A 25,176-nucleotide genomic window follows, 5' to 3' on the forward strand; every position below is an offset into this window, starting at 1 on the left:
GACCAGCATAAGGATCCCGGCTAGAGCCTCGGCTCCCCACCCTCAGGGGAGTCGCTTCATAAGCAGTGAAGCAGGTCTGCAGGAGTCTATCTTTCTCTCCCCTTCTTTGTCTTCCCCTCCTCTCTCCATTTCTCTCTGTCCTATCCAACAATGACAACATCAGTAACAACAATAATAACTACAACAATAAAACAAGGGCAACAAAAAGGAATAAATAATTTAAAAAAAAGAGGGTGGGGGTATAGCATAATGATTATGCAAAGAGACTTTCATGCCTAAGGCTCTCAAGTCCCAGGTTCAATCCCCCACACCACTATAAGCCAGAAATGAGCAGTGCTCTGGTAATAAAGACAGAAAGCGAGAGAGAAAGAAAGAAAGAAAGAAAGAAAGAGAGAAAGAGAGAAAGAAAGAAAGAGCGAAAGCGAGAAAGCGAGAAAGCGAGAAAGCAAGAAAGCAAGAAAGCAAGAAAGCAAGAAAGCAAGAAAGCAAGAAAGCAAGAAAGAAAGAAAGAAAGAAAGAAAGAAAGAAAGAAAGAAAGAAAGAAAGAATACCAAGGATAGCATTCTGGTTCTTCATTGGATCATCTCTCCCACACCAATGGCTATTAATCCAGAACTTTAAGGAATGTCTGGCCACCTGTAATCATTCATCTTCCCCTCTAGCTATAGTTTCTGTTCTCTGAAGGGCATCTAGTGAATGACACAAGCAGCTGAGTCAACAGCCCCTGCCCAAGGCAAAAAGGCCTAAAGCTGCATACTGTGGCCATACTACTGCCTCTCACTAACTATAGAAAGCATGATAGCAGGAGTCAAGCAGTAGTGCAGTGGGTTAAGTGAAGCGCAAGGACTGGCTAAGGATCCCAGTTTGAACCCCCGGCTCCTCACCTGCAGGGGAGTCACTTCACAGACAGTGAAGCAGGTCTGCAGGTGTCTTTCTCTCCCCCTCTCTGTCTCCCCTCCTCTCTCGATTACTCTCTGTCCCCCCTCCTCTCTCGATTTCTCTCTGTCCTATCCAACGACAGCAGCAACAACAATAGTAATAATAACCACAACAATGATAAAACAACAAGGGCACAAAAGGGGAAAAAATGGTCTCCAGGAGCAGTGGATTCATGGTGCAGCAATAACCCTGGAGGGGGGAAAAAAAAAAGAAAGCATGGTAGCATGATATAGTCATGTGTACCTAATGCATAGCCAGAGGTGGTCTAGTATTAACTATTGCAATTTGTGTAATATTACAGAAATGCTTTTGATGTTCCTTGTTCGATGGTCTGATGTGATGCATAATTTTGTTAATATCATGAAAGAAGCCTTTTCAAGGTTACACTTGAGAAATATACTGGTCTGTCCACTCCAGACCACCCTAACACTTGTCAATAAGTTTCAGAGTTAGTCTTTTCATTTGTAGGACACCTTGGAACCAGGTCCCCAACAGCAACTGCATCCACTTGCCACCCCCACCCCAGTGTTTTTCCTTCCATGAGTAAAAGCCAATTTATTTGGGAAATGTTGATTTACATATTGTTGTTGTCAAAGGTGTGAAGTTTCACATTTCTTGTGACAGGTGTCAGCTTACCACACCTACACCAACTCGTCGTCTTCCTCCACAATAGAACACTGGGTCCCCACTTCCGGTTTCAGCCCATTCCTATCTCCCCACTTTACAGTCCTTGGATCTGCTGTAGTAAAGCACACATAATTAAAATTTACTCTGAAATGTGTGCAGCCTAGAATGCTCCTATGGACTGGCAGGGACTTAAAGGTTACACAGGCTCCTATGCTAAATATGAATATATATGGGCTCTAGGTCAGATTCATGGAGTTTATAGTTAATGATATTTATATACTTTCCTTATATTTGGAGGCTACTCTCTGCCCTAATCCAGCTTTCTAGGCCTATTGTCAATTCTGACACGATCTTTCCAAACAATACTTCTAGTCCATCTGCATATTAACTATCAGGCTCAGGCAAAAATTACTAAAGTCATGGGCCAAATGGAACACTCCTAAAGTAGACTTCCTAGTTTTTTCCCCACATGAAGACCCCCTAGTTTCACTTGCCCTATTCCTACATTTGGGTTCCTGTTTATTGAACAATTTGCTTTATACCTTTATACCTTAGTTTTTCAGCCACCAAGCTGCAGATGACACCATACCAACCTCTCCAGGCATTAACCTCATCAATGTGTCCAGAACCACACCTCTCCACAGCCCCGCTCCACTAGGGAAAGAGAAACCATCTGGGAGTATGGGTGGACCTGCCAACACACACAGTGGAGAAGCAATTACAGAAGCTAGACCTTCCATCTTCTGCACCTCATAAACAATTTTGGTTGGGGCTGGGTGGTGGCACAGCAGGTTAAGCACACATGGCGCAAAGCTCAAGGCTCAGCATAAGAATCCCTGTTCAAGTCCCCAGGTCCCCACCTGCAGAGGGGAGTCGCTTCACAGGCGGTGAAGCAGGTATCTTTCTCTCCCACTTTCTTTTTCCCCTTCCTGTCTTGATTTCTTTCTGTCCTATCTGACAACAATGACAGCAATAACAACAACAACTATAAACAAGGGCAACAAAAGGGAAAAAAAATAGCTTCTAGGAGCAGTGGATTCGTACTGCAGGCACCGCACCGAGTCCCAGCAATAATAACCCTGGAGGGAAAAAAAAAAAAAGAAAGAAAGAAAAAGAAAGAATTTTGGTCCAGGGGGACAAGTTGTGGTGCACCTGTAAAATGAAAAGTTCCTCAATTCCATGGTGGACAGACAGGCAAGTCCACTGTGCCCACATTCCAACAAACCTAGGTGACTAAAAGTGTAACCAATCAAGTTGAATCTTTCGTTTTGTAGAATGTCACTAAGCAGACTGTCTCTCTCATTCATTTGCAATTAGGTGGCTAGGACTGGGCCTGGAATGTTAAAGGTTTTCATTTGTGCCTTGATGACTCACAATGTACCCAATCTGTTTGCACCTTACTCTAGTACCTACACACACCTGATTAGTGAATCTCAAGAGCTAAAACATGAAGGTGTGGCCGTAGGTGTGTGTACTGCTCCCCTGATCAACTAAATAAAGCAATGAAAAACACTCAACAAGATACAGCTAGGATTTTTTCAGAAACATGCTAAGCCATAGGTAAATGCAGATGTGTGGCCAGTGGACCAAAAAAAAAAAAAGGGGGGGGGGTGATGGAGAGATTCTTGGGCCTTAAGAAGCTGTACTTAGGGTAAGCTAGTGCCAGCCATTTGGGGAGTTACACATCAGATCACATTGCCAGTGTTAGGAAAATGGGTCTAGTCACTGACTTGCTCACAATGATTCACTAATATTTAAGAGAAAAATCTGAAGATTAAATTTCTGTGGTTGGATCAGGTTCCCACTGCCACCTAGAAAAACAAATCCCAGCATGGCAAGGGATTTACACTACAGTACATTGCTCTTGGGATCCATAAATTAAAGCAACAAAAACTGTGGGGGGAAAAAAAATCACCTGAAAATATACTAATTTACAACTATAACTTCTTAAGTAACTCACTTTGCCACAAGTGGGTGCAGGCATGCATGGTTAATGGGTGGAAAAGGAGTGAGTAAGAGATTCTCAGGACTTAAGTAGCCAGTCTTAGTGAGAGCTGGCACCATTTTGTTACTTAAAAAGCAAAGCACATGTTAGAAGAATGCCGGGGGCCAGCCACAGCAGGTATCCTGAAAGATGAGGGGCGTCAGCGAGAATGAGATGAGAGACACATCAACTGCTTCAAAAGCAGGAGAGAAGCACCTCTGCATGCTCTGACAGAATTTTATAGTTACATAAGGCTTAGATCATTATACAAAAATCACCAAGGTATATATTATTAAAACAAAAATCACCAAGGCTTTGGTCACTAATACATAAACCACCAAGGCTTTGACTATTAAAACAAAAATAATCAAGTAAGAACAGCACACGTAGGGAACATCTCCTGCTTTGTGGAACGTTCGCATTCCAGGGGCACTTTTCTCCCTAGAGATCACATTAAGTTTCTATGTCTTCTTTTTTAATATTTTTTTTATTTTATTCATTTTCCCTTTTGTTGCTCTTGTTGCTTGTTGTAGTTATTAATGTCATTGTTGTTAGATAGGACAGAGAGAAATGGAGAGAGGAGGGGAAGACAGAGAGGGGGAGAGAAAGACAGACACCTGCAGACCTGCTTCACCACCTGTGAAGTGATGCCCCTGCAGGTGGGGAGCCGGGAGCTCGAACCAGATTCTTACGCCGGTGTTTGCACTTCACACGCTTAACCCAATGCACTACTGCCTGACTCCATGTCTTTTGTTATTCCTATACCTGTGTAATAGGTAGATATCCTATTGATTAATATTCTACGTATTATGTATGTTTATGCCATCCTCTTGGCCCTATGCATCAGAAGCCATGGTTCATAGAAAGTTCAAGCTTGTTATGTTTCTAGGGGCCTTAAACAAATTGAACAGCCCCATCTTTCATAAAATCTATTCCATTGTTTGATCAAGTTTTGTTTTGTTCCTTATTGAGAAGAAACCAAGGTAGTACTGACCTGGCCAGCCTCTCCATAATGTTTAGCTGTCTAACTGGAACCCATCTTTCTTGTATGCTCACTACATGACCTAGAGGAAGCATAGTGGCAGGTGTTAGATTAAAAGGCCCATTGTATTTAGGCGGGTACCATAACTTTCTATTTATTAATCATGCTATGTAAGGTGGCCCCTCCACTGTGGGAAGCACCCATCTTTCTCTATATTTTAGGGGGAATACTAAAGGGAGTGGTGTAGATAAAGGGGGAAACAATTCTTCCCCTTGAAGTCTATTGAAAAATTCTGCATTACTGATACTGCTTATTTCTAAACTCAGGGACATCAGATATTTAATTGCCCCCAAGGAACAGCAGGATTTAAGGGAAAAATCTGACCCAAAACTAAACCTGAACAGGTTACTCAGACCCTGGCACCCAGCCAGGGAAATAAATCCTGCTTATTCTTGGAACACTCAGGAGAAAGCAATTATCCCATGGTTTTACCCACTCCCCCTTAGCCGCCCCCCACCAAAGTCTAGAAATATAGCAAGGAGGCCCTATCTTGACATTACAGATGCTAAACTTGCCCAGTGACACATGACAGAGTCTTCCTTCCCCCACCAGGAAAATCCAACACCAAATCCTCAGTACCACCTGCTGACACAACAAAAGAAACCACACTAAATGTGGAAATTGAGACATACAACTGAAATAATATCAGACCATACAAAAGACCAGACAGATGCAGATCTGGGGGAAAATAGTAACTGTCAGAACTCCAGCAGTCTGTGAGGGATGTGAGAATAGGGGGAAATGAAGGGTTCCAGTTGGTGTGAGACCAGTGAAGTTTGGTGATAGATGAGGTTAGTGACACATACTCATCTAAGGGTGTGAACATATTATTGTGAGCAATAACAATTGTGAGGGGTAATGGTCCCAGGCTTACTAGAAAAACTATGATGAAATATTTGTCTCAACTACAAAAATACAAACTGCAACTAAAACCTGTTATTTGAAAATTGAGCATCCAGGGGGTTTAGCGCATGTGGCGCAAAGCGCAAGGACCGGTGTAAGGATCCCGGTTCGAGCCCCTGGCTCCCCACCTGCAGGGGAGTCGCTTCACAGGCAGTGAAGCAGGTCTGCAGGTGTCTTTCTCTCCCCCTCTGTCTTCCCCTTCTCTCTCCATTTCTCTCTGTCCTATCCAACAACGAACATCAACATTGGCAATAATAATAACCACAACGAGGCTACAACAACAAGGGCAACAAAAGGGGGAAAAAATGGCCTCCAGGAGCGGTGGATTCATGGTGCAGGCACCGAGCCCAGCAATAACCCTGGAGGAAGAAAAAAAAAAAAAAAGAAAATTGAGCATCCTATTTAATCCATATAAACTGGTGCCCTCTTCTGGAAGTGATACTATTAGGCTTTGGAAAGGAAAGTTTAAACAAATTGGGACACACTGATCATTCATGCATTTTCCCAGAAATTTTCAACGATATCACATTAATCATGCAGTTTTGTTTAAACACAGAATTTAAGGATGTCAACATGTAGCATAATGATGACTTTTACAGATTTATACTCTAAAACTTTCTCTTAATCAAATAGAATTTGGTATGCTCCAAATATTCAGACAGCCTTAATCAAACTTGCGTACACTTATAATCCATCTCCAAAGGTTTAGCCAAATAAGTAAATTAAAACACAAAATACTTTTCCGTAAGTTTTTTGTTTTGTTTGCCTCCAGGGTTATCACTGGGGCTCGGTGCCCCTGCACCACAAATCCACTGCTCCTGGAGGCTATTTTTTCCCCTTTTGTTGCCCATTGTTGCTGTTATTATTGTTGTTAGTAGTATTGTTACTGTTGTTGGATAGGACACACAGAAATGGAGAGAGGACAGGAAGACAGAGAAGGGAAGAGAAAGAAAGATACCTGAAGACTTGCTTCACCACCTGTGAAACAAACCCCCCTGCAGGTGGGAAGTCGGGGACTTGAACCGGGATCCTAATGCTGGTCCTTGCGTTTCACATCATGTGTGCTTAACCTGCTGCACTGCTGCCCGGCGCCCCTTAAGTTTTTTTAAAAAATCACCCACCCACCATATGAGATGCTATCACTCATAGAAGTTGAGAAATAAGGACATAAAAGGGAAACACAAATCAGAACTTGGACTGAGTTTACTGTATTGCACCAAAGTAAAGGACTCTGGGGGTTAGGGGTTTCCAGTTCCTGATGCATGATGATGACCGAGGCTAGGGGTGAGAGTGTTTTGCAGAAAACTGAGAAATTTATATAAACTGTATCTACTGTAAATCATCAATACCCTTAATAAAGAAAGCTATTGTAGTAGTCAAAGTCCTTAGACATTAGCAACATGCATACAGAATTTCGTGAAAATCTTAAATTATAAACTATACAGCTGTCGTTAAAGTTCGGGGCCTCCAGCAGGCCCGGCTAGCTTCGCGGCAGTAGACAGAGATGACCAGAGACACACGGCTGGGCAGAGAGGCTTTATTCACGAGCGGGCAAACATGTGCTCTCCTGTCTTTCTGCTCTGGCGGCAGAGAGAGACCCTTAAACTAATCACCACACAGATCTGTCCTGCATCCCCTCACGCAGCGCGCCAAGAACTCTGGCACTACATAGCATCGGGGGCGGGGAGAAAAAGAGGCGCAAAACTAGCAAGGGCCAAACCAATTTCTCCCAGAGATGGGGGGAAGGAGACCAAACCAATATGAAACATACAACATACAGCAAAGGTTGAAACCCATCACGTAGAAAAAATATCCTAAAACTGATGAAATAACATAAAATGGAAATAATCTTCTATCTGAGTAAATCAGTTGTTGAAGTCAAATTATACATGTTACAAAGGTGTCAAAAATTTTCTACATACAAAGCTCCAGGTCCTTGTTTTATTTTTTAGATAGAGAAGAGAGGGGCAGAGAATTAAAGAGGGCTGGGGAGACAGCATAATTGTTTTGCAAGTCTTTCTTAGGCCATGAGTGGGAGAAGCTGGAGTAGGGCCTGAGCAATACAGAGGTCCCTGAGAACCTCTACATGAAAACCTGGCATCTAGGACCACAGGTGGGGAGCTTGTGGCAACAAGCAGATGTGACTAGAGGAGAACCTGGCTCTTAGGGCTAGCAGGTGCTCCAGTCTTGCAGCCAGAAGCCTCAGCTCCCTCCCTGCTTCTCCATGTGCCGCTGGTCACAGGATGCACCAAGGGTCCCTGGGTCCTCAGTTCCGATGTGTGTGTGTGTGGGGGGTGGGGGGGGGAGAAGCCAGGCAGTGGTGCACCTGGTTAAGTTACAATATAGTCTACAAGGACCCAGTTTCAAGCCCCTGGTCCCCAGCTACAGGTGGGAAAGCTTCATGAGTAGTGAAGCAGGGCTCCAGGTGTCTCTCTGTAGCTTTCCCTATTCCCCCCACCTCCTTCCTCTTGATTTCTGGCTATCTCTATCTTATCAAAGATAACGAAAAATAAAAAATAATTTATAAAGAGGGCTCCTGCCCACAGGAGCCAAGGAGGCTTAGCTCAGACCTCTGCAGGAACAGACAATGGAGGCCCAAAACCAAAGGATTCATGAAGTGACAGGAGGCACTTCAACCCCACCCCCTGGTGGCCACCCATTGATCAGCACATTGAAGATGAAAGGTGGGTTATCCTGTTGCCATACATATTTACCTATATGCACACACGTGTGGAAATATGTATACATGCAAGTGGGGGTGGTCAGTGCAGAGTGCACATACATGAGGATCCAGATTCAAACCCTCCATCCTCACCTGTGTGTGTGAGCTGTTTTGCTATGTATGAATCCAGGTTTAATCCCAGCCCTCATGGCACTGAATCTTCAGTCCAATGGCATTTCTTCCCCTCTCTCCCTCACCCCCCACCCCCCAAGACAAGAACTAAAAGCAAGTCTACCAGTAGCAGCAGAATCACTCAGGTGCAATACATACATATATATATATATATATATATATATATATATATATATATATATATATATATGTATTAGTAAAAGTTTGCTTCATGGAGAAGGCTATGTTGGTGTGTACAATGAAGGGGCAGGTCTGCAGGTGGGGAGGTGATACACCAACTAGGTGGCTTCAGGTGACCAACAAAGGTGACCAACCCCACACCCCACCTAGGCCACTACCCACAACCACAAAGACAGGAACAGCTTTTCTTTCCATTCAATCTTTATTTACAGCCAAGTACAAAGCATGTGGGCTCACAGTACAGTTGAGGTGGGTGCAAGGAGGGAGGTTAAGAGAAGCAGGGACACAAAAAACACCCATGTCTTGTTTAGTGACCCTATCCCCACCCCCAACCCTCCATAACAAGGCTAGCCACTCCAGAAGTCCATCAGCCAACCAAGAATCTGGGGAACCCCAGGGACAGAGAGCAACTTCCCAACTTGGTGGTATAATGATTTGATCTTACACCCTAACTCTATTCCGTCTTAGGAGAAGCTAAAGTTATCCCCCCTAAAAGAATGGCCCTGCACCCCCCTCCATCTGCCCAGTGTGTGGCAGAGTTCTGAGGGCAGAGGGAAACATGGGGTCATGGTTGTAGAATGCAGGAAACTGTGCTACAGGAGTGAATTGGGAGGGTGCAGTTGGGGGCGAGGGAGGGGTGCACTGTGCTGCCACTTCCCAGGAGGTGCAAACCTCAGGCACACTGGCAACAACCCCAGTGTGCACAGCATGGGAAGTGGAACCAGCATTATGTGGGACCAGAGTAGCCACAAACAGGATCACAGGTGTCCAGCCAAGTCCAGGCACCTTAGCCATGGCTACTTGGGGACACAAGAGGTCCTATATCCCCAGACCAGGGCTCAGCACTTGCTTTTTGCATGTCATCCATGGGTGACACACCTGGGAGGAGGGAGGCATGAACCCCAGGCACATATGACTCTTATTGCCCCACTTCCTGACAGTACTGCCTGGATGTTACACAACAACATTCCTGACCCAATGGTTCTGTTCCCCAAGTTCCCCTGCAAGGGGATCAGAGCCATTGAGGAAGCTACGGTTCACACTCTCAGCTGGCTAAATGGTGTCTGGCATTCCTTTTGACAGCATGTCAAAGAAATAGGGGCCAGCGGCCAATGCCCAGTGCCTAGCCTCTACCTCCCGAGCCAGCATGGTGGTGGGGCTCCTCCAAGAAGATGCCCCAGCCCTGCCACTGCTTCCAAGCTAAGGCAGAACACCCAGCGACTCTGGGGTCTTGGCTCCAACACTGCAGGGGACAAGGTGAGGTCTTAGTTAAGCTAAGGGCAGGAGGGAGTAGCCCCCTCTACTGGGGCAGTGGGACAGAGAAGGCCAAGGCACTAAGTGGTTTGGCACCTAGAGCTTCAAGTAAGTGTAAGTCTACCCACAGGTCCCCCAGGTAGAATCTGGGGGCCCCCTGAGCAGATAAGCCCCCTCAGGCCACATGTCCAGGGGTCCTCAGGACCGGGGCCAGGCCACCTCCTCTCCAGGTCAAGATGGGAGAGGGGACTAACCTTGATCCCCCTGGAAGTCACTGCCCCATGAATCTGCACCTTCTGAACAGGGGAGGTTTGGGGAGGCCCCTTTGTAGCCCACCTCCCATCACAAACTAGGGGACAGGAAGCCCTGCAAGGGAAACAGTAGTAGAGATTGATGGGTGGAGTCCAGAAGGAGGGACCTACTAGGATAGCACTGAGTTGGGGGAGGAGAGAGACAGTAGGGAAATCAGTTGCTAGCGAAAGAGCTGGGGTGAAGCTTCCAACAGAAGAACCTCCCCATCCCACCTCACCCACCCCACCCCCCACACACAGACAAGATGACATGATGGCCCCCATTAAAGTCAAAGCCAAGCTCTTTCCCCACTAAAAGCAAATACCACTGGGAAAGTAGGAACCCATAGTCCAGTCCCACTCCCCACAGGAAGCCTCCTCAAAGTAGGAATTCCAGGTGCTTATCCTTTTCCTGTCTCAATAAGGTGCCCTGCAGCCACCAAATCCTCAGGGAGCATTGGTGGGGTCCTTGCTTGCTCCCCAAAGCCCCCTGTGAGGGATGCAGGTGGTCACTGCAATGCCCCGTGTTTGCCATGATCAAGGATAAGTCCTAGGAATCTGAGCAGGGGTGTCTGAACCAAGTGGAGGGGATATGACGGCAAAGGCAGCGGAGGTCCCAGCCTCCTTCCTTGTTCTTGCAGAAAGGAGTCTCACACTCTAATCCCCAGCAGGGAAGGAGGCATCACTGACTTCTGGGAAGATAGAAGTGGGTGTGGCAGAGCAAAGATAGTGTGAAGAAAGGGACCACACCAGGTTCTTCTGCACACGGGGCCTCTTCCCTGAGTTGGATTTTGGAGCTGAGGCCTTATTTCAACTCAAAGGAAAAAAAGGAGAAAAAAAGAAGCTGTCTTGGGCATGTGGTTCATCTCTAGTTACAAGTGGCACATAACAGAAGGATTCCCAGAGGCTTCACACTCCACTGCCACTGGGTTCTGAGGCCTGCCAGCAACACCACATTCATAGCCCTTTCTAACCCTCTGGCTCCAGGTCCCCCATCATTCAGCCCAGGCCCTCCTTACCATCTCTCTGTCCCACCCCGCCACCAGCCCCGGCAAAATACTTACGGCAAACAGCTATACAGCATTTGTACATCGGCACAAAAATAGATCCTCTGCTCTCTACATATGTATTTATAATGGGTTACACGGCGCATTTGTCATTGATTAGGCATCACCAGTTGTAGTTGGCACAGTTTGTGATTTCAATTCAAGAGTCACATTCTGTCTCCTGCTGCTGTCCCCAGTCCAAAAAAGAAAAAAAGAAAAAGAAAGAAAGAAAGAAAGGAAGAAAGGAAGGGAAGGAGGGAGGGAGGAAGAAAGAAAAGAAAAGAAAAGAAAAGAAAAGAAAAGAAAAGAAAAGAAAAGAAAAGAAAAGAAAAGGAAAGGAAAGGAAAGGAAAGGAAAGGAATGGAATCCAAAGGCATTTCATTTCCACGGTGTTCTCTTAAATACAGCGAGGCTGTGAAGCATATGTACAAGGGGCAGCGGCTCCCAGCAGAGGAGGTGTTGCAGGCTGGGTCAATGGGGCCGACTGCTAGACTCAGATGACTGCCGCTTGCGGGAAGGGGTATAGCCATTGAGATAGCCGTTGGTATGCCGCTTGGAGAGCCCCCCATTCAGGAAGTCCTGGATGTGCTGCACAATGAGGTTGATGGCCACTGTGGACAGAGAGGGTAGTGTCAGGTGCTTGAGGTGTGGGGCACATACAGGTCTGTGTCCAGGGAATAGGCCAAGTCAGGGGGAGTATAGGGAGCTGGGGTGACCCGCCCGCCCACCAAGCAGAGAGAACATGTACTGAGTACTATGCAGAGAGCCTCAACTGGACTGTTTTCGGGTGATCAGAATGTCCCTGGTCAGAGCAATCACCTACTGTCATTCTGACCCATCACCTGGCTGTGGGGCCCCTCTACTGAGGACCTACCACTCATACCACAGCAGAGGGATCCCACAAATGGATCTCTCTCTCCTATGGATGGAAAAGTAGCTCACTTTGATAGTGCTGCTTTGTCACATGTGCAACCCAGGTTTAATCCCAACCCCCACAGCACTGGAGGAAGCTTAGGTGGTGTGGTGTCTTTCACACTCTCTGCCTCTATTAAAAAAAGAAAGAAAAAAAACTATCCTCCAGAGATAACATGAGAAGGGACCGCTACCTTTAGCATTAGAAATAAATCACAGGGCTAGAGATGGCATAATGGTAGAACACTACTTACAGGCTAGAGGCCCCAGGTTTGCTGCCTGACCCCACTAATAGCCAGTGCCAGTGCCAACAGTTATCCTGTTGAAAAGTAACACCTCAAAAGAGTGATTTTTTTTTTTTTTTTTTTTTGGTGGTCATGGTGGTTGTAGCTGGGGCTTCACTGTTCCAAGCCAACTTTTTCAGAAACCAAAGGCAGAGAGACACCACAGTATTACATTTTTCAGAGTAGTAGGGGCTGGGCTCAAACCTGGGTCATGTGCGTAGAAAAGCAAACACACTATCCAATGAACTATCTTGCTGGCCCTAAGCAAGTGATTAATGTGAAAAAGCAAAGCTGCAAGGATCAGGTTGTGGTGTACCCGGTTAAGTACACATTACAATGTTCAAAGACCTGGGTTTGAGCCCTTGGCTCCCCATCTGCAGGGAGGATACTTCACAAGTGGTGTCTATAGGTGTCTATTTTTCTCTTTAACTCTCTCCTCTCAATTTCTCTGTCCTATCAAATAAAGTAGAAAAGAAAAAGGGGGGGGGGGGAAGGCTGCTGAGAGAAGTGGATTTGTAGTTGGTACCGACCCCCAGTAATAACCTTGGTGGCAAAATATTGAATAAATAAATATGCAGTTTTTTATGGGGAAGCAAAAAGAAAGCTACAGGATATCTCAGGAAGGTCAGACTACAAAAAAATGGGTCTGCTAAAAAAAAAGGGGGGGTGAGAGGGAGGCCTGTGACTATCTCCAGAATTAAGTGCTAGTGTTATAAATATTGTCAGCAAAGTAGCATAATGGATGAAGTATTGGACTCTGGAGAATGAGATCCCAAGTTCAGTCCCTCACATTGCATGCTCTGGTTCTCCTCTTCTTTTCCTCATTAACAAATTATTTTGAAAACCTATTCCTTCCTGAGTTTGATAATTACACTGCATTGTAAATAAAAATATACCACCTCGCTAAAGAAATAGAGTAAACTGTTCACTGGTATAACTGACTCCATAATAGCTCAGCAGGGAGGGAGGGAGGGAGGGAAGGAGAACCTGAGAAGACAGGATCTACATTTAAATCACCTCTGCCTGGATGTAGATGTTGTTACCCACCAACAGCCCCAAACAAATTCACCATCTTCTTTTAGGAAGGGCTAACTTGATAGTAGATGATCTTAAATGATATTAATAAGGAAATTCACTCTTGCTGAAAGCAGCCACCAGGATAAGAGGTCCAACACTCACAATGGACAAAGGGTGGCTGCTAGAGAAGCACAAGCTCACACCTTAACCATAGTCACACAAGGCCCAGAGAGACAGGTGACCCATACATGGAACAGAACAGTGGCCTATCCCCATGAGGGGCTCAGCAAGTCTAGAGCTTTAATTGACCACACAGCCTAACAAAGAACATAAGATGAGCCCCTCTACCTCCTTAAGGACTCACCTAAATTATCTGCACCTCTTGGAATGATTACATCAGCATATTTCTTTGTCTGTGGAGAAAGATTCATAGTGTATTAAAGAGGGTCCCCATCCAGCCCTAATCCCTAGAGGGAACTCAGTCATGAGCCCCCATCCTGTACCCCACCCCAGAAGAGTAGCTTAAGAAGGGTTTCCAAGACTTTTTTGTATCTAAGCAACAGTTAGTTTCCTCTCTCCCTCCTACCCCCCCACCCCCCTTTTTTAAACCAGAGCACTGCTCAGCTCTGACTTATGATGGTGCAGGGGATTGATCCTGGGACTCTGGAGCTTCAGGCATGAAAGTCTCTTTGCATAACTATTATGCTATCTACCCCCACTTACAATTAGTTTTTTCTGGAGTGAATATCTCACATCATTTAAGCTTAATGACTATAATCAAATACACATAGTTCCTCTATTCCACTAGAAAAAGAATAGATTAGGGAGCTGGGTGGTGGCACAGCAGGTTAAGTGCACATGGTGCTAAGCTCAAGGATCCTGGCTCCCAACCTGCGGGGGGGCCACTTAGTATGTGGTGAAGCAGCACTGCAGGTGTCTATCTTTCACTCCTCTTCTCTGTCTTCCCCTCCTCTCTCGATTTCTCTGTCCTATCCAACAACAACAAAAGCAACAACAACTATAAACAACTAAAACAACAACTAAAAACAACAACTATAAACAACCTGTGCTTAACCTGCTGTGCTACCACTCGACTCCCACTCTTTATTTTCTTTTTTCTTGTTAACAAGTTCATCTGTTTCAGAACTTAATTATATTGCACATGAGTGAAACCATCTGGTAGTTATCCTTCCAGAGAAATGTAGGTTATTTGGTAATAGACATAAAGTGTAGCAACAAGAACTTTTGAACACATACACCAAATTAAAGAATGTCTATTACATAAAAGAAGGAAAGAAAAAAAGATGTAGGAAAGATTAAAAAGTACTAGTGACTGGTTTAGTGTGCTGTACCAAAGCAAAGGACTCTGGGAAAAGAGAGGGTGTAGGGTCAAGGGAAGTTTCAGGTTCTAGTAAATGGTAATAGAAAAGGACCTAAGTTGGTGGGGGGGGAGTATTTTGCAGACAGACATCTATCATGGTGAGATGTGAAATTGTACCCATATGCCAACAACTATACTATAAAACAATAACCTCCCAATTAAAAAAGGATTGTTTTCAAAGCACTAGAGAGAAAATTAGAAAGACAAAGAGGACTGTATGCATGTGAATAAGTTATATATTAAAAGTATATTTATATGTGAATAATATATAAATACATCTAAGCGGGTCTTTTTATTTTTCTACTCTTATTTCTGGGTGCTTGTTTATATATTTTTAAATTTCTTTATTGGGGGATTAATGTTTTACAGTTGACAATAAATACAGTAGTTTGTACATGCATAACATTTCTCATTTTTCCATACAACAATACAACCCCCACTGGGTCCTCTACCAAAACCTGACCCCTCTCCACCCCAGAGTCTTTTACTTTGTTGCATTACACCAAGAGGGTCTTTGTAAAAATTGTTCTTGTGTCTTTGCTTGAACAGCATCTATCCATTTCTTCCTTCCTTTTCATACTTTAAAGTGGTCTTATGTTTCTATGGCCTGTGTTTCTTTTTTATTTTTTTCCCTCCAGGGTTATTGCTGGGCTCAGTGCCTGCACCATGAATCCCCGCTCCTGGAGGCCATTTTTTCCCCCTTTTGTTGCCCTTGTTGTTGTAGCCTCGTTGTGGTTATTATTATTGCCATTATTGATGTTGTTCGTTGTTGGATAGGACAGAGAGGAGGGAAAGAGAGAGGGGGGGAGAGAAAGATAGACACCTGCAGACCTGCTTCACCGCTTGTGAAGCGACTCCCCTGCAGGTGGGGAGCCAGGGGCTCGAACCAGGATCCTTACACCGGTCCTTGGGCTTAGCGCCACATGCGCTTAACCCACTGCGCCACCGCCCGACCCCCTGGCCTGTTTCTAGGTCTGTTTTATCACCTTGTTGAGTGTTAAATGTTCCCTGTTTTCTTCTCTCTCACTCTCCTGGCCCTCATGGCTCCTACAAAAATACTGATGCAAGTCTACACTACTTCTGTAAGCCACTTTCTTTTTCCTGGCAGCTTGTATTTTTTTCCCCCTTTGTCCTTGACTTTTGATAATTTCATGATGTGTCTTGGTGTAAGCCTACTTGCATTTAAGAATTTGAGCATACTCTCTGCTTTCTGAACATATACATCCTTACTATATCCCAGATTTGGATTTTTTTTTTTTGTTATTATTTCTTTAGTTTCTGCTCCCTTCCTACTCTCTTCTGAGACCCCTATAATTCTGATACTCACTCTCCAAAAAGTTGCTTCACTTTTCCTAAAGCTTTTAAGTCAAAGAATGTGGCTAGTTGTCTTCTATTTCTGATGTTCTATCTTCTACATGGATAAGTCAACTTCCTTGACTTGTTATTTGAGAATGGAATGTATTCAAAGTGCCTTTCACACCCTGTAATTGTTCTCAAGCTTTCCATTTTCCTATGACTCCCTAAAGTCATTACTTTTTTCTTAATCTAAAGAATTTATTTATTAATTCATTCATTCATGAGAAAAATAGGAGGAGAGAAAGAACCAGACATCACTCTGGTACATGTACTGCCGGGGATACAACTCAGGACCTAATGGTTGAGAATCCAATGCTTTATCCACTATGCCACCTCCCAGACAACTCTTAATCTATTTTTCATTAAACTGAGAGCTTTATATTTTTCCAAGTTTCTTAACAATGTATCACCTAAATTCTCTGATGATAGCTCTTCTGGATCTGTCACCTTGCTTTCCTAGTTTTGGTTTTTGTTGTGATGTGGAGAGGGGTTTTGAAGAAGTGATGTAGTATTATCATTGCCTGAAATCCCTTAAACAGTGTGTGTGTGTGTGTGTGTGTGTGTGTGTGTGTGTGTGTGTGTTGGGGGAGGAGACTGAGGGGAGCATCCCAGACCTCTTACTCTTCCCAGACTAATTCCTAAAGTGGAACTCTGCTGTGAGGTCAATGTCACTTTTTTGCCATCAGGGTGGTTTGACCCCATTCACTAGTGTCTATATGGCAGTTGAGACACCTTGGAGTTTGTTAGGATAGAGTTCAGTTTCCTGGTGCCCCTGTGTGGCTGGCTCCCTGGGGCTGACCTCACTAAAGAGTGTGGCTTCTACGGTTCTCAACAGCATTCCCAAACTCCTTCTCTTAAGCTTTTCTTTTTTTTTTAAATTTTTTTTTATTATCTATTTATTATCAAATAGAGACAGTCAGAAATCGAGAGGGAAGGGGAAGATAGAGAGGGAAAGAGACACATGCTGCCCTCATTCATCACTCATGAAGTTTCCTCCTGCAGGTGGAGACTGGGAGCTCAAACCTGGGTCCTTGTGTACTGTAACACATGTGCTCAACCAAGTGCATCACCATCCAGTCCCCTTAAGCTTTTCTTTTAAAAAAAAAAAATTAAAATTATTTATTTATTCACTTTTGTTACCCTTGTTGTTTTATTGTTATTGATGTTGTTGTCATTGGATAGAACAGAGAAAAAATAGAGAGAGGAGAGGAAGACAGAGAGGGGGAGAGAAAGATAGACATCTGCAGACCTGCTTCACCACTTGTGAAGCGACTCCCCTGCAGGTGGAGAACTGGGGCTCGAACCAGGATCCTTATGCTGGTCCTTGCGCTTTGTGCTACCTGCGCTTAATCTGCTGTGCTAACTCCCCCCCCCCTTTTTTTTCTTTTAAATAATTCCTCTCTATGATAGAGTGGTTGGTTCATGGAAGGCCCCTTAAGTATATCAAGTGGGTCTGAAGCAAATATAAACATGGTGCCTGTACCATTTCTGCTTGAATCCTTCTCTCCCTCCCCTCCTGCTCTCACTGTCCACATGTAATCACCATGCTTCAGATAATGATGTTCTTTTCTTTACCAGAAATCCCAGCTGTTCTACAAAATTCACTGAGTTGTCTTGTCATGTTTGTTTTCTGGAGGAAAGCCAACTTTTCAAGACCATCATAGCTCTACCCTGGAAGTCAGGGATCAAGACTCTCAAGCATGAGGGCCTGAGTTCAATCCACAGCATGGCAAGGGTCAGAGTGATAGTCTAGCTCTCTCATTAAGCAATAAATAGAAGCAATCTTTTAAAAATTGACTTAAGAAAGTTTTATGGCCACAATTACAATAAAAAAATTTTAATGATAATGATTTTTTAAATTTATTTATTTATTTTGTTGCCCTTGTTTGTCATTGTTGCTGTTATTATTGCTGTTGTTGTTGTTGGATAGGACAGAGAGAAAAGGAGAAAGGAGGGGAAGACAGAAAGGAGAGAAAGATAAACACCTGCAGACCTGCTTCACCGCCTGTGAAGCGACATCCCTGCAGGTGGGGAGCTGGAGGCTTGAACCAGGATCCTGATGCTGTGCTTTGTGTCATGTGCGCTTAACCTACTGCGCCACCACCCGGCTCCCAATAATATGATTTCTGTAGCTCACTTTACAAAGGAACTCTCCTGGGATATAATCAGAGTCCTGTAAGATCACATCCAGCATACATGTGGGTCCTCACTCCTGCTGTCATTTGCAGACAACTAGATGGACCCTGATCCCTGGTCCAGGTAGAAATGAGCTTATCTTCCCAAGCATAAGATGGGTGGACAGGAGGGACAACAGAATGCTGAGTTCTATTGTACAGTGGTTATGTCCAGTGGTGAGCTGCCTTTGTGTTCCAATGAGTTAAAGAAAACAGGTGAGATACTCCAAGAGAAAAAGAAAAAACTTCCAGGCTGCTCAGTTCCCTCCACCACTTTCCCAAAGCCTATCCCGGACACCCAGTCCTCTCTCCCAGCAATGGCTAGAGCACCCACATTATTCAGGCATACTGGAAAATTCATCCCAGAACCTTTAAAAAAAAAAAAATCCCAATTTGTGAAAATCTATTAACAGACTTAAGTCAATTACTGGGGGCTGGGTGGTGGCACACCTGGTTGAGTGCACGTTACAGTGTAGCAGGAACCGAGTTTAAGCCCCCAGTCCCCACCTGCAGGGAGGAAGCTTCACTAGTGGTGAAGCAGGGCAGCAGGTGTCTCCCTATCTCTCTCCGTCTGTATCTCCCTCTTTCTTTTAATTTCTGGCTGTCTTTATCCAACAAATAACGATAAGTAAAATTTTAAAAAATTTTTCTTTTTTAAATATTTTTAATATTCTCCCTTTTGTTGTCCTTGTTTTATTGTTGTTGTTATTGATGTTGTTGTTGGATAGGACAGAGAGAAATGGAGAGAGAAGTGGAAGACAAGACAGAGAGGGGGGAGACCTGCTTCACCGCTTGTGAAGTTACTCCCTTGCAGGTGGGGAGCCGGGGGCTCAAACTGGGATCCTTATGCTGGTCATTGCATTTCGCCACATGTGCTTAACCGGCTGCACTATCTATCGCTGGACTCCTGATAAACAAAATTTTAAAAGCCACTCTCCCACCCCAAAAAAAGTCAATTACCAGGAGAAACTGAGAAATTCTCACCCTGGGTGTCACATCTCACTTTTGATGCTAAGTCCCACCCCTCCCATCTCCAGATAAAGCATGCAAAGACACAACAGCTTGTAGTAGGGTCTCCCATCCCAAACCAGTAGTCTGCTAGCTGAGAGGAGAGCTCAAACCTGGGCCACTCACAGGGCAAATCAGTACACTCTCCAGGTGAGCTATTTTGCCAGCCCTGCCAGAGTACATTGGAAACTCCACAGTTAGGAAAACAAACCAAATCAGCAAAACCCACAACACAACTCACTGGCAAGCAGAATTCTTCAAAGGCAGGCTTGACAAAAGTGATGTACTGAGATAAGATCTGCTCCAGGTCCCTCCCTCTTTCACTGATGTCCCTTAACACTGTAAGAGAAGGAACAAAACAATGATCATGACCAGTCTAGGCTCACACAGGATCCTCTACCAGCCAAACTTGGAACAGAGCAATGGCTTTGGAACAATTTATATGTCATATTTTGCACCCCAGGAATCCGGCCCAACCAAAGCTGTCAAGGCAAGGCCAACCATGTATTTTTGTTTCTAATAATACCAGACCGACACAAATGACAGTGTGAGCAGATGAACAGGGCACAGTCCTGGGTAGCCCCTAATGGCAAACAGGTCATTCTTTTATTCTCCTTATCTTATTTTGGGGGGTGGGGTGCCTATCATCAAGGCTTCACAGTTCTAAGATGCTATGGAGGGGGGGGTTGGTTGAGACCATAGCACCAAAGCTTCTCTTGATGTTTTTCTTTTTTTTTTTTTAACTTTATTTTTCCCCTTTTGTTGCCCTTGTTGTTTATCGTCATTATTGTTGTTGTTTTCTCGATGTTCGTAATTGGGATATAGAGACAATGTCTGCATCTGCCTCATGCTGTCCTCCAGTGATACATTCAGTGGATGCAACTCTGACCAGTGCCCCGAGGAACTGAAAGTACAGGCTCCACTCTGCTGAAAATGGGACAAGGTGTACACCGTAGTCACTCAGAAAGGTATGTAGCACCACTGGCTGGAAAGCATGACACAACATCCATAGAACTTTCTAGAGAAGACAGGCCGGTTCGAACCCCGGCTCCCCACCTGCAGGGGAGTCGCTTCACAGGCAGTGAAGCAGGTCTGCAGGTGTCTATCTTTCTCTCCTCCTCTCTGTCTTCCCCTCCTCTCTCCATTTCTCTCTGTCCTATCCAACAACAATAATAACTACAACAATAAAACAACAAGGGCAACAAAAGGGAATAAATAAAATAAATATTAAAAAAAAAAGATAAGATTTAAAAAAAAAAAAGACAGGATCAGAAAGCACCAGGCAGACATGAGCAAACACATTCCAGGCACAAGCACATTGCAGAACAAATGTCCTTCAGCCCATCTCTTTTGACCTGACAGGACTCTCCTTCTCCAGAATACACAGTGACTGCGCCCTTCTCCCACAGCACCCATTAGATGTTAAGGAAGCCAGAGCTGAACTGAAACAGGCAGGGCCTGTGGCTGCACAGTAGCCTCACCTCAGGAGGGTTCCTATGGACTCACCTCTGCGGGACAGCCGGGTATCAGCATCTGTGTCCACAAAGAGCTTCATCTGGAACAGGTCTCGCACCTCCTGGGAGTAGAAGGCTAGGATTCCCTCAAAGAGCACCACGTCGGCGGGGTACACGGTGACAGTCTCTTCCTTCCTATAACACAGAGCAGCTCAGCCCAGATGAACAAAGGATATATACCATGGCAGGAAGTGAAGACCCAACAGAGTCAGCACAGTCTGACCCGGCCCTCTACTCTCTACACCCAGGAAACACACAAGGGTGTCCTCCTGGGAACAAGAGACTCACTATTCAGTGACAGCTCAGATCAGGCACATGCACAGGTGATACCTCTCCTCCCAACAAGACCAGGACACAGATCAGTGAGACAGCTCATTTGCGCATTGCCTTGTGCTCTAGCCAGGTTCAAGTCTGCCCCCCACAGCACTGAAGGAAACTGCAGTGTTGTGGTCTCTGATTATGCCTCTGGGTCTCTATCTAAGGCTTTAGTCTTTCCAGGGCTCCCCCAAAGCTCAGGAGGTGCTGGGCCAGACTGAAGGAGCCAGATGCAGTTGAGGATAGGACAACACAACCACCATTGAGCTTTCTAGATGGTGTCTGATTACTCCTCCACCAAGGGGAGTTGTACTCCATCTTGGGGGGGGGGACAGTCTCAGAGGGCTTAGGCCTCTGGACAGTGAGGACATGGAATCTGCACCTCTCTTTTAGAGGCTGAACCACAAGTAACACAGAAGCACTCAAAATCAGTTTTCTTTGTTCTGATGTCCTTTTCAGTCTCCCTTGCATTCTGTTGTAACAGCCCAGGCCCATACAGGTGCCCAACCTTCAGGACTAGGGGCTGGACAGTGGCCCACAGGGTGACCATGCCCTCCACACAGGCCACAGAGGTCCCAGCCAGGCACTCACTCACCGAGAATGAGAGACAAAGTCATACACAGGGATCTGCACCGTCTTCCCTTCCATGATTTCTTTGAGTGTCATGAAGATAAGTTCATTGTCAAAGGCATCTATAGAAAAATCAAGAGAATTGCACAGGCTCTGCCTTGGAAAGGGACACTCTCCCTCCCCTGGCCCAGCCACCTCTGTCCCCCAACCCCTAACCCACCTGGGTGATCAAAGTTGAACTGGCCCTTAAGGGCTTTGGCCTTCTGCTCAGAGGTGAGGACACGGTAGAAGCTGTCCTGGCTCAGGATGACTACCTGCTTCTGGTGACAGTCCACCTCGTTCTGTCCCAGGAGCTGCACAATCTTTGCACAGACGGAAGACTGAGGTGAAGGGGAGAGGACACAGAGTATAAGGGATCAATGTAAACACCAGGATGGGCCCAGACATCCTTCCCTTATAGGAATGACCACTCTTGGAGAGAGTGAGCTATTTCACCTGCCTGGCTACATGGGTTCTTTTATTATTATCTTTATTTTATTTATTGGATAGAGAAGCCAGAAATCGAGAGGGAAGGGTAGGATAGAGAGGGAGACAAAGAGATACCTGCAGCACTGTTTCACCCATTGTGAAGCTTTCCCCATGCAGGTGGAGACCAAGGACTCGAACCTGGGTCCTCATGCTTTATAACATGTGCGCTCAACCAGGTGCACCACCAACTGGCCCTCTACAAGGATTCTTTAGGTGTTGTTGGTCTGAATGGGGAAGATACTCTTTGTCTCTCCATGATCATGCTCTCCTCTTTGCTGTTTCATTTCCAAATAAACTCTGTGCTGTTACTAGAATACCAATTAATTATTGAAAACTCTAGCTTATGGTGGTGCTGGGAATTGAACCTAGAAATTTAGACGGCTCAGACATGAAAGTATTTTGCATGACCATTTTGCTAGGTCCTTAGCACCACCCATCCCACCCGTGTCCAAAACCAGTTGCTTCTTTTTAATAACATGCATACAGATACCTCTTCTCTCCATAACATACATTCTTTGCAAAAGGGAAAATAAATAAATAATAATAAAAAACATAGCACAGGACCCAATTTTCCAAAGAATCTAGCCTCTTTTCATTGACAGGGAAACCATTGGGAATGTCCAAAGTCAAAGTCACAGTTATTACATGTGGTGATGCTGTATGCCCCGACACAGTGCTAACGTCAGCCTTGGCGACATAAGACTGACAGAGTATGCAGTGATCTGCACAGGCGCATGGTGGGCATAGGTGAATTCAGACTGTGCTGGTGTGCAAAGCATTATGGGTAGGCTGAATAGACTTAAAAGGACAGCAGCCAGAACTCTGGGCTTTTTTTGGCTATGGCTTCTTCTCCTGGTCGGATGCCTCTCAGCGGAGGTGCCCCAGGCATCCATCTGCCATGTCTACTTCTCCTGGGAACTGAGCACATGTGACTCTGCTAGCTGGTAAACTTTTAGACCCCTCTACAGCCATGAGCAACCTTTACCAGAGCTTATAATTGTTTATCTTATAGGACTAAACTTTGATAACCATGTTCAGACTTTATAGACCTAGCGTACGCTTAACCCTTGATGATAATTGCTTATTTTGCCTTTTACCTGTTTCACCCTAATAAACCGTGTATTGATTAAACCAGTCCCCAGCTCCCGCTGTGAATTCTTCTATATGCGCCATAAGCAGCCTCATCCCCCAAACGTCATTTTAAGTAAATTTACAACAATTACACAGTGATACGTCTGACTCTCTGAGACAAAGAAAGCCTACCTCCATCCTACACTGACTGGGCTCAGGGGCAGACGGCTCTGATTCAGCCCCAGCGAAAGAGGAAGAACAAATGAGGGGTCCAGAAAGTGCAGCTGTGGCTAGCACATTGGACTCTCAGGCATAAGGTCCCCCAGTTCAATTTCTAGCATCCTGGTTCTGCTTCTCTCTCATGGTAATAATTATATTAAAAAGAAAAATAGGGAGTCAGGCAGTAGCACAGCGGGTTAAGCGCATGTGGCTCAAAGTGCAAGGATAGGTATAAGGATCCTGGTTCAAGCCCCCGACTCCCCACCTGCAAGGGAGTTGCTTCACAGGTGGTGAAGCAGGTCTGCATGTGTCTATCTTTCTCTTCCCCTCTCCATTTCTCTCTGTCCTATCCAACAATGACAAGGGCAACAAAAAAGAATAAATGAATATTTAAAAATAAATAAATAAATGGCTCTATCTAAAATTAATCAAACTAGCCACAAACCACCTTAAGCTGCCCACCAATAGATTTGGAGACATTTGGCCTTAAACACTGCAAGAGAACAAATACATTCTTGTCATTTCAGGCTGCCCAGAGTATGGTCACATGCTATTTAAGTCCTAGAAAATTCACACACTTGCCATTTTCTAACAGGTGTTTTTGACTTTTCTAAGCTTCTCCATTTTAGTGGCAGGAGACCACACTCTTCCTTTTCTCTGTATTTACATAAAAGCTCCCTCACACAACTGTTTTCATCTCTTGCCGGATAAATGCCAGAAGGAAGTCTCAGTTCCTTTCATAATCTTTTCCTGCAGAACTTAGCCTGGTGTTTCTCTTGGCTCTGGATTCCCTCATCAAACATCCTGGTTAATAATTATCACACAAGGCAGTGTGGGAGGTGGAGCAGTGGGTAAACTGTTGGGAGTCTCAAGACTTATGTCCTGAGTTTGATCCCTAGCATCACATGTGCCAGAGTGATGATCTGTCTCTCCACCCAGCCCACTCACCGTGTAATATATGCATTTAATCATCACAGATATACAGCAGACTCAATTCCTTCATTTTAAAATTTATTTTCATATGGGAGAGAACACAGCCATAGCCACATTTGTCCCAGCTGATTCACCATTCAACCTTGGGAAACCGAAAAACCCCAGATGAAATTCACAGATTTTCTTAGTTCAACTTCTTTCAAGATTTAATTTTTTGCCCTCTCTGTCTAGGTCACCATGTTTCCTGACCCAATAAACTTAACGAGCTGTCAAGTCCCAGCTGTTGCCACCATCCGACTAACTACCTGCACAAATGAACACATGGTGAAGTGTCTAGAAACCTTCACTCTCCAAAGCCCTACCCTACCAGAGAAAGATTCGGGACAGAACAGGTCTGTCTAGGAGTATGTGTCAATCAGGATACAGCCCATGTATCAGCAGGAAGCAGTTACAGAAGCACAAAACTCAGTCCTTCAGCACCCCAAAAAGAATTTGGGGTCCATACTCCTAAAGCCGGGGGGGGGGTGTTGAGGGACAATAAGTACCTAAAGGGTACCACCCAGGAAATGGAGTGGTGACAAGTGTGGCTTGGAAAGGTGACCTTGGGGCTTGAGTGTTATAAGCTAGACCTGTGGGCGTGGCTTCTCTCTGTCCAGATCACCATGGCAGTGTGCTGCTTTTTCACTTTCTTTTGCTCTTTTCTACTTGGTGAGTATACATGGGCCCGGGTCAACATGAGAGACCTCTGAGGGCTTCTCCCTCTTTCTTAGGTGGG

General features: G+C 45.0%; 1 protein-coding gene across 1 annotated transcript in view; it reads right to left on the reverse strand.

Moving 5' to 3' along the window:
- Nucleotides 1–8,712: 8,712 nt before the first annotated feature.
- Nucleotides 8,713–25,176, reverse strand: part of UCK2 (uridine-cytidine kinase 2) — a 48,386-nt gene continuing 31,922 nt past the window's right edge. The window contains exons 2-7 of the mRNA XM_007538887.3: nucleotides 21,871–22,030; nucleotides 21,676–21,772; nucleotides 20,758–20,900; nucleotides 19,493–19,590; nucleotides 13,697–13,745; nucleotides 8,713–11,730 (exon numbers count right to left, since the gene is read on the reverse strand). Coding sequence (XP_007538949.1) covers nucleotides 11,591–11,730; nucleotides 13,697–13,745; nucleotides 19,493–19,590; nucleotides 20,758–20,900; nucleotides 21,676–21,772; nucleotides 21,871–22,030 — 687 coding nt within the window. The 3' untranslated portion in view covers nucleotides 8,713–11,590. The remainder of the gene's footprint in view (nucleotides 11,731–13,696; nucleotides 13,746–19,492; nucleotides 19,591–20,757; nucleotides 20,901–21,675; nucleotides 21,773–21,870; nucleotides 22,031–25,176) is intronic.

This window comes from Erinaceus europaeus, chromosome 9, assembly GCF_950295315.1.
Source record: "Erinaceus europaeus chromosome 9, mEriEur2.1, whole genome shotgun sequence".
NCBI lineage: Eukaryota > Metazoa > Chordata > Mammalia > Eulipotyphla > Erinaceidae > Erinaceus > Erinaceus europaeus.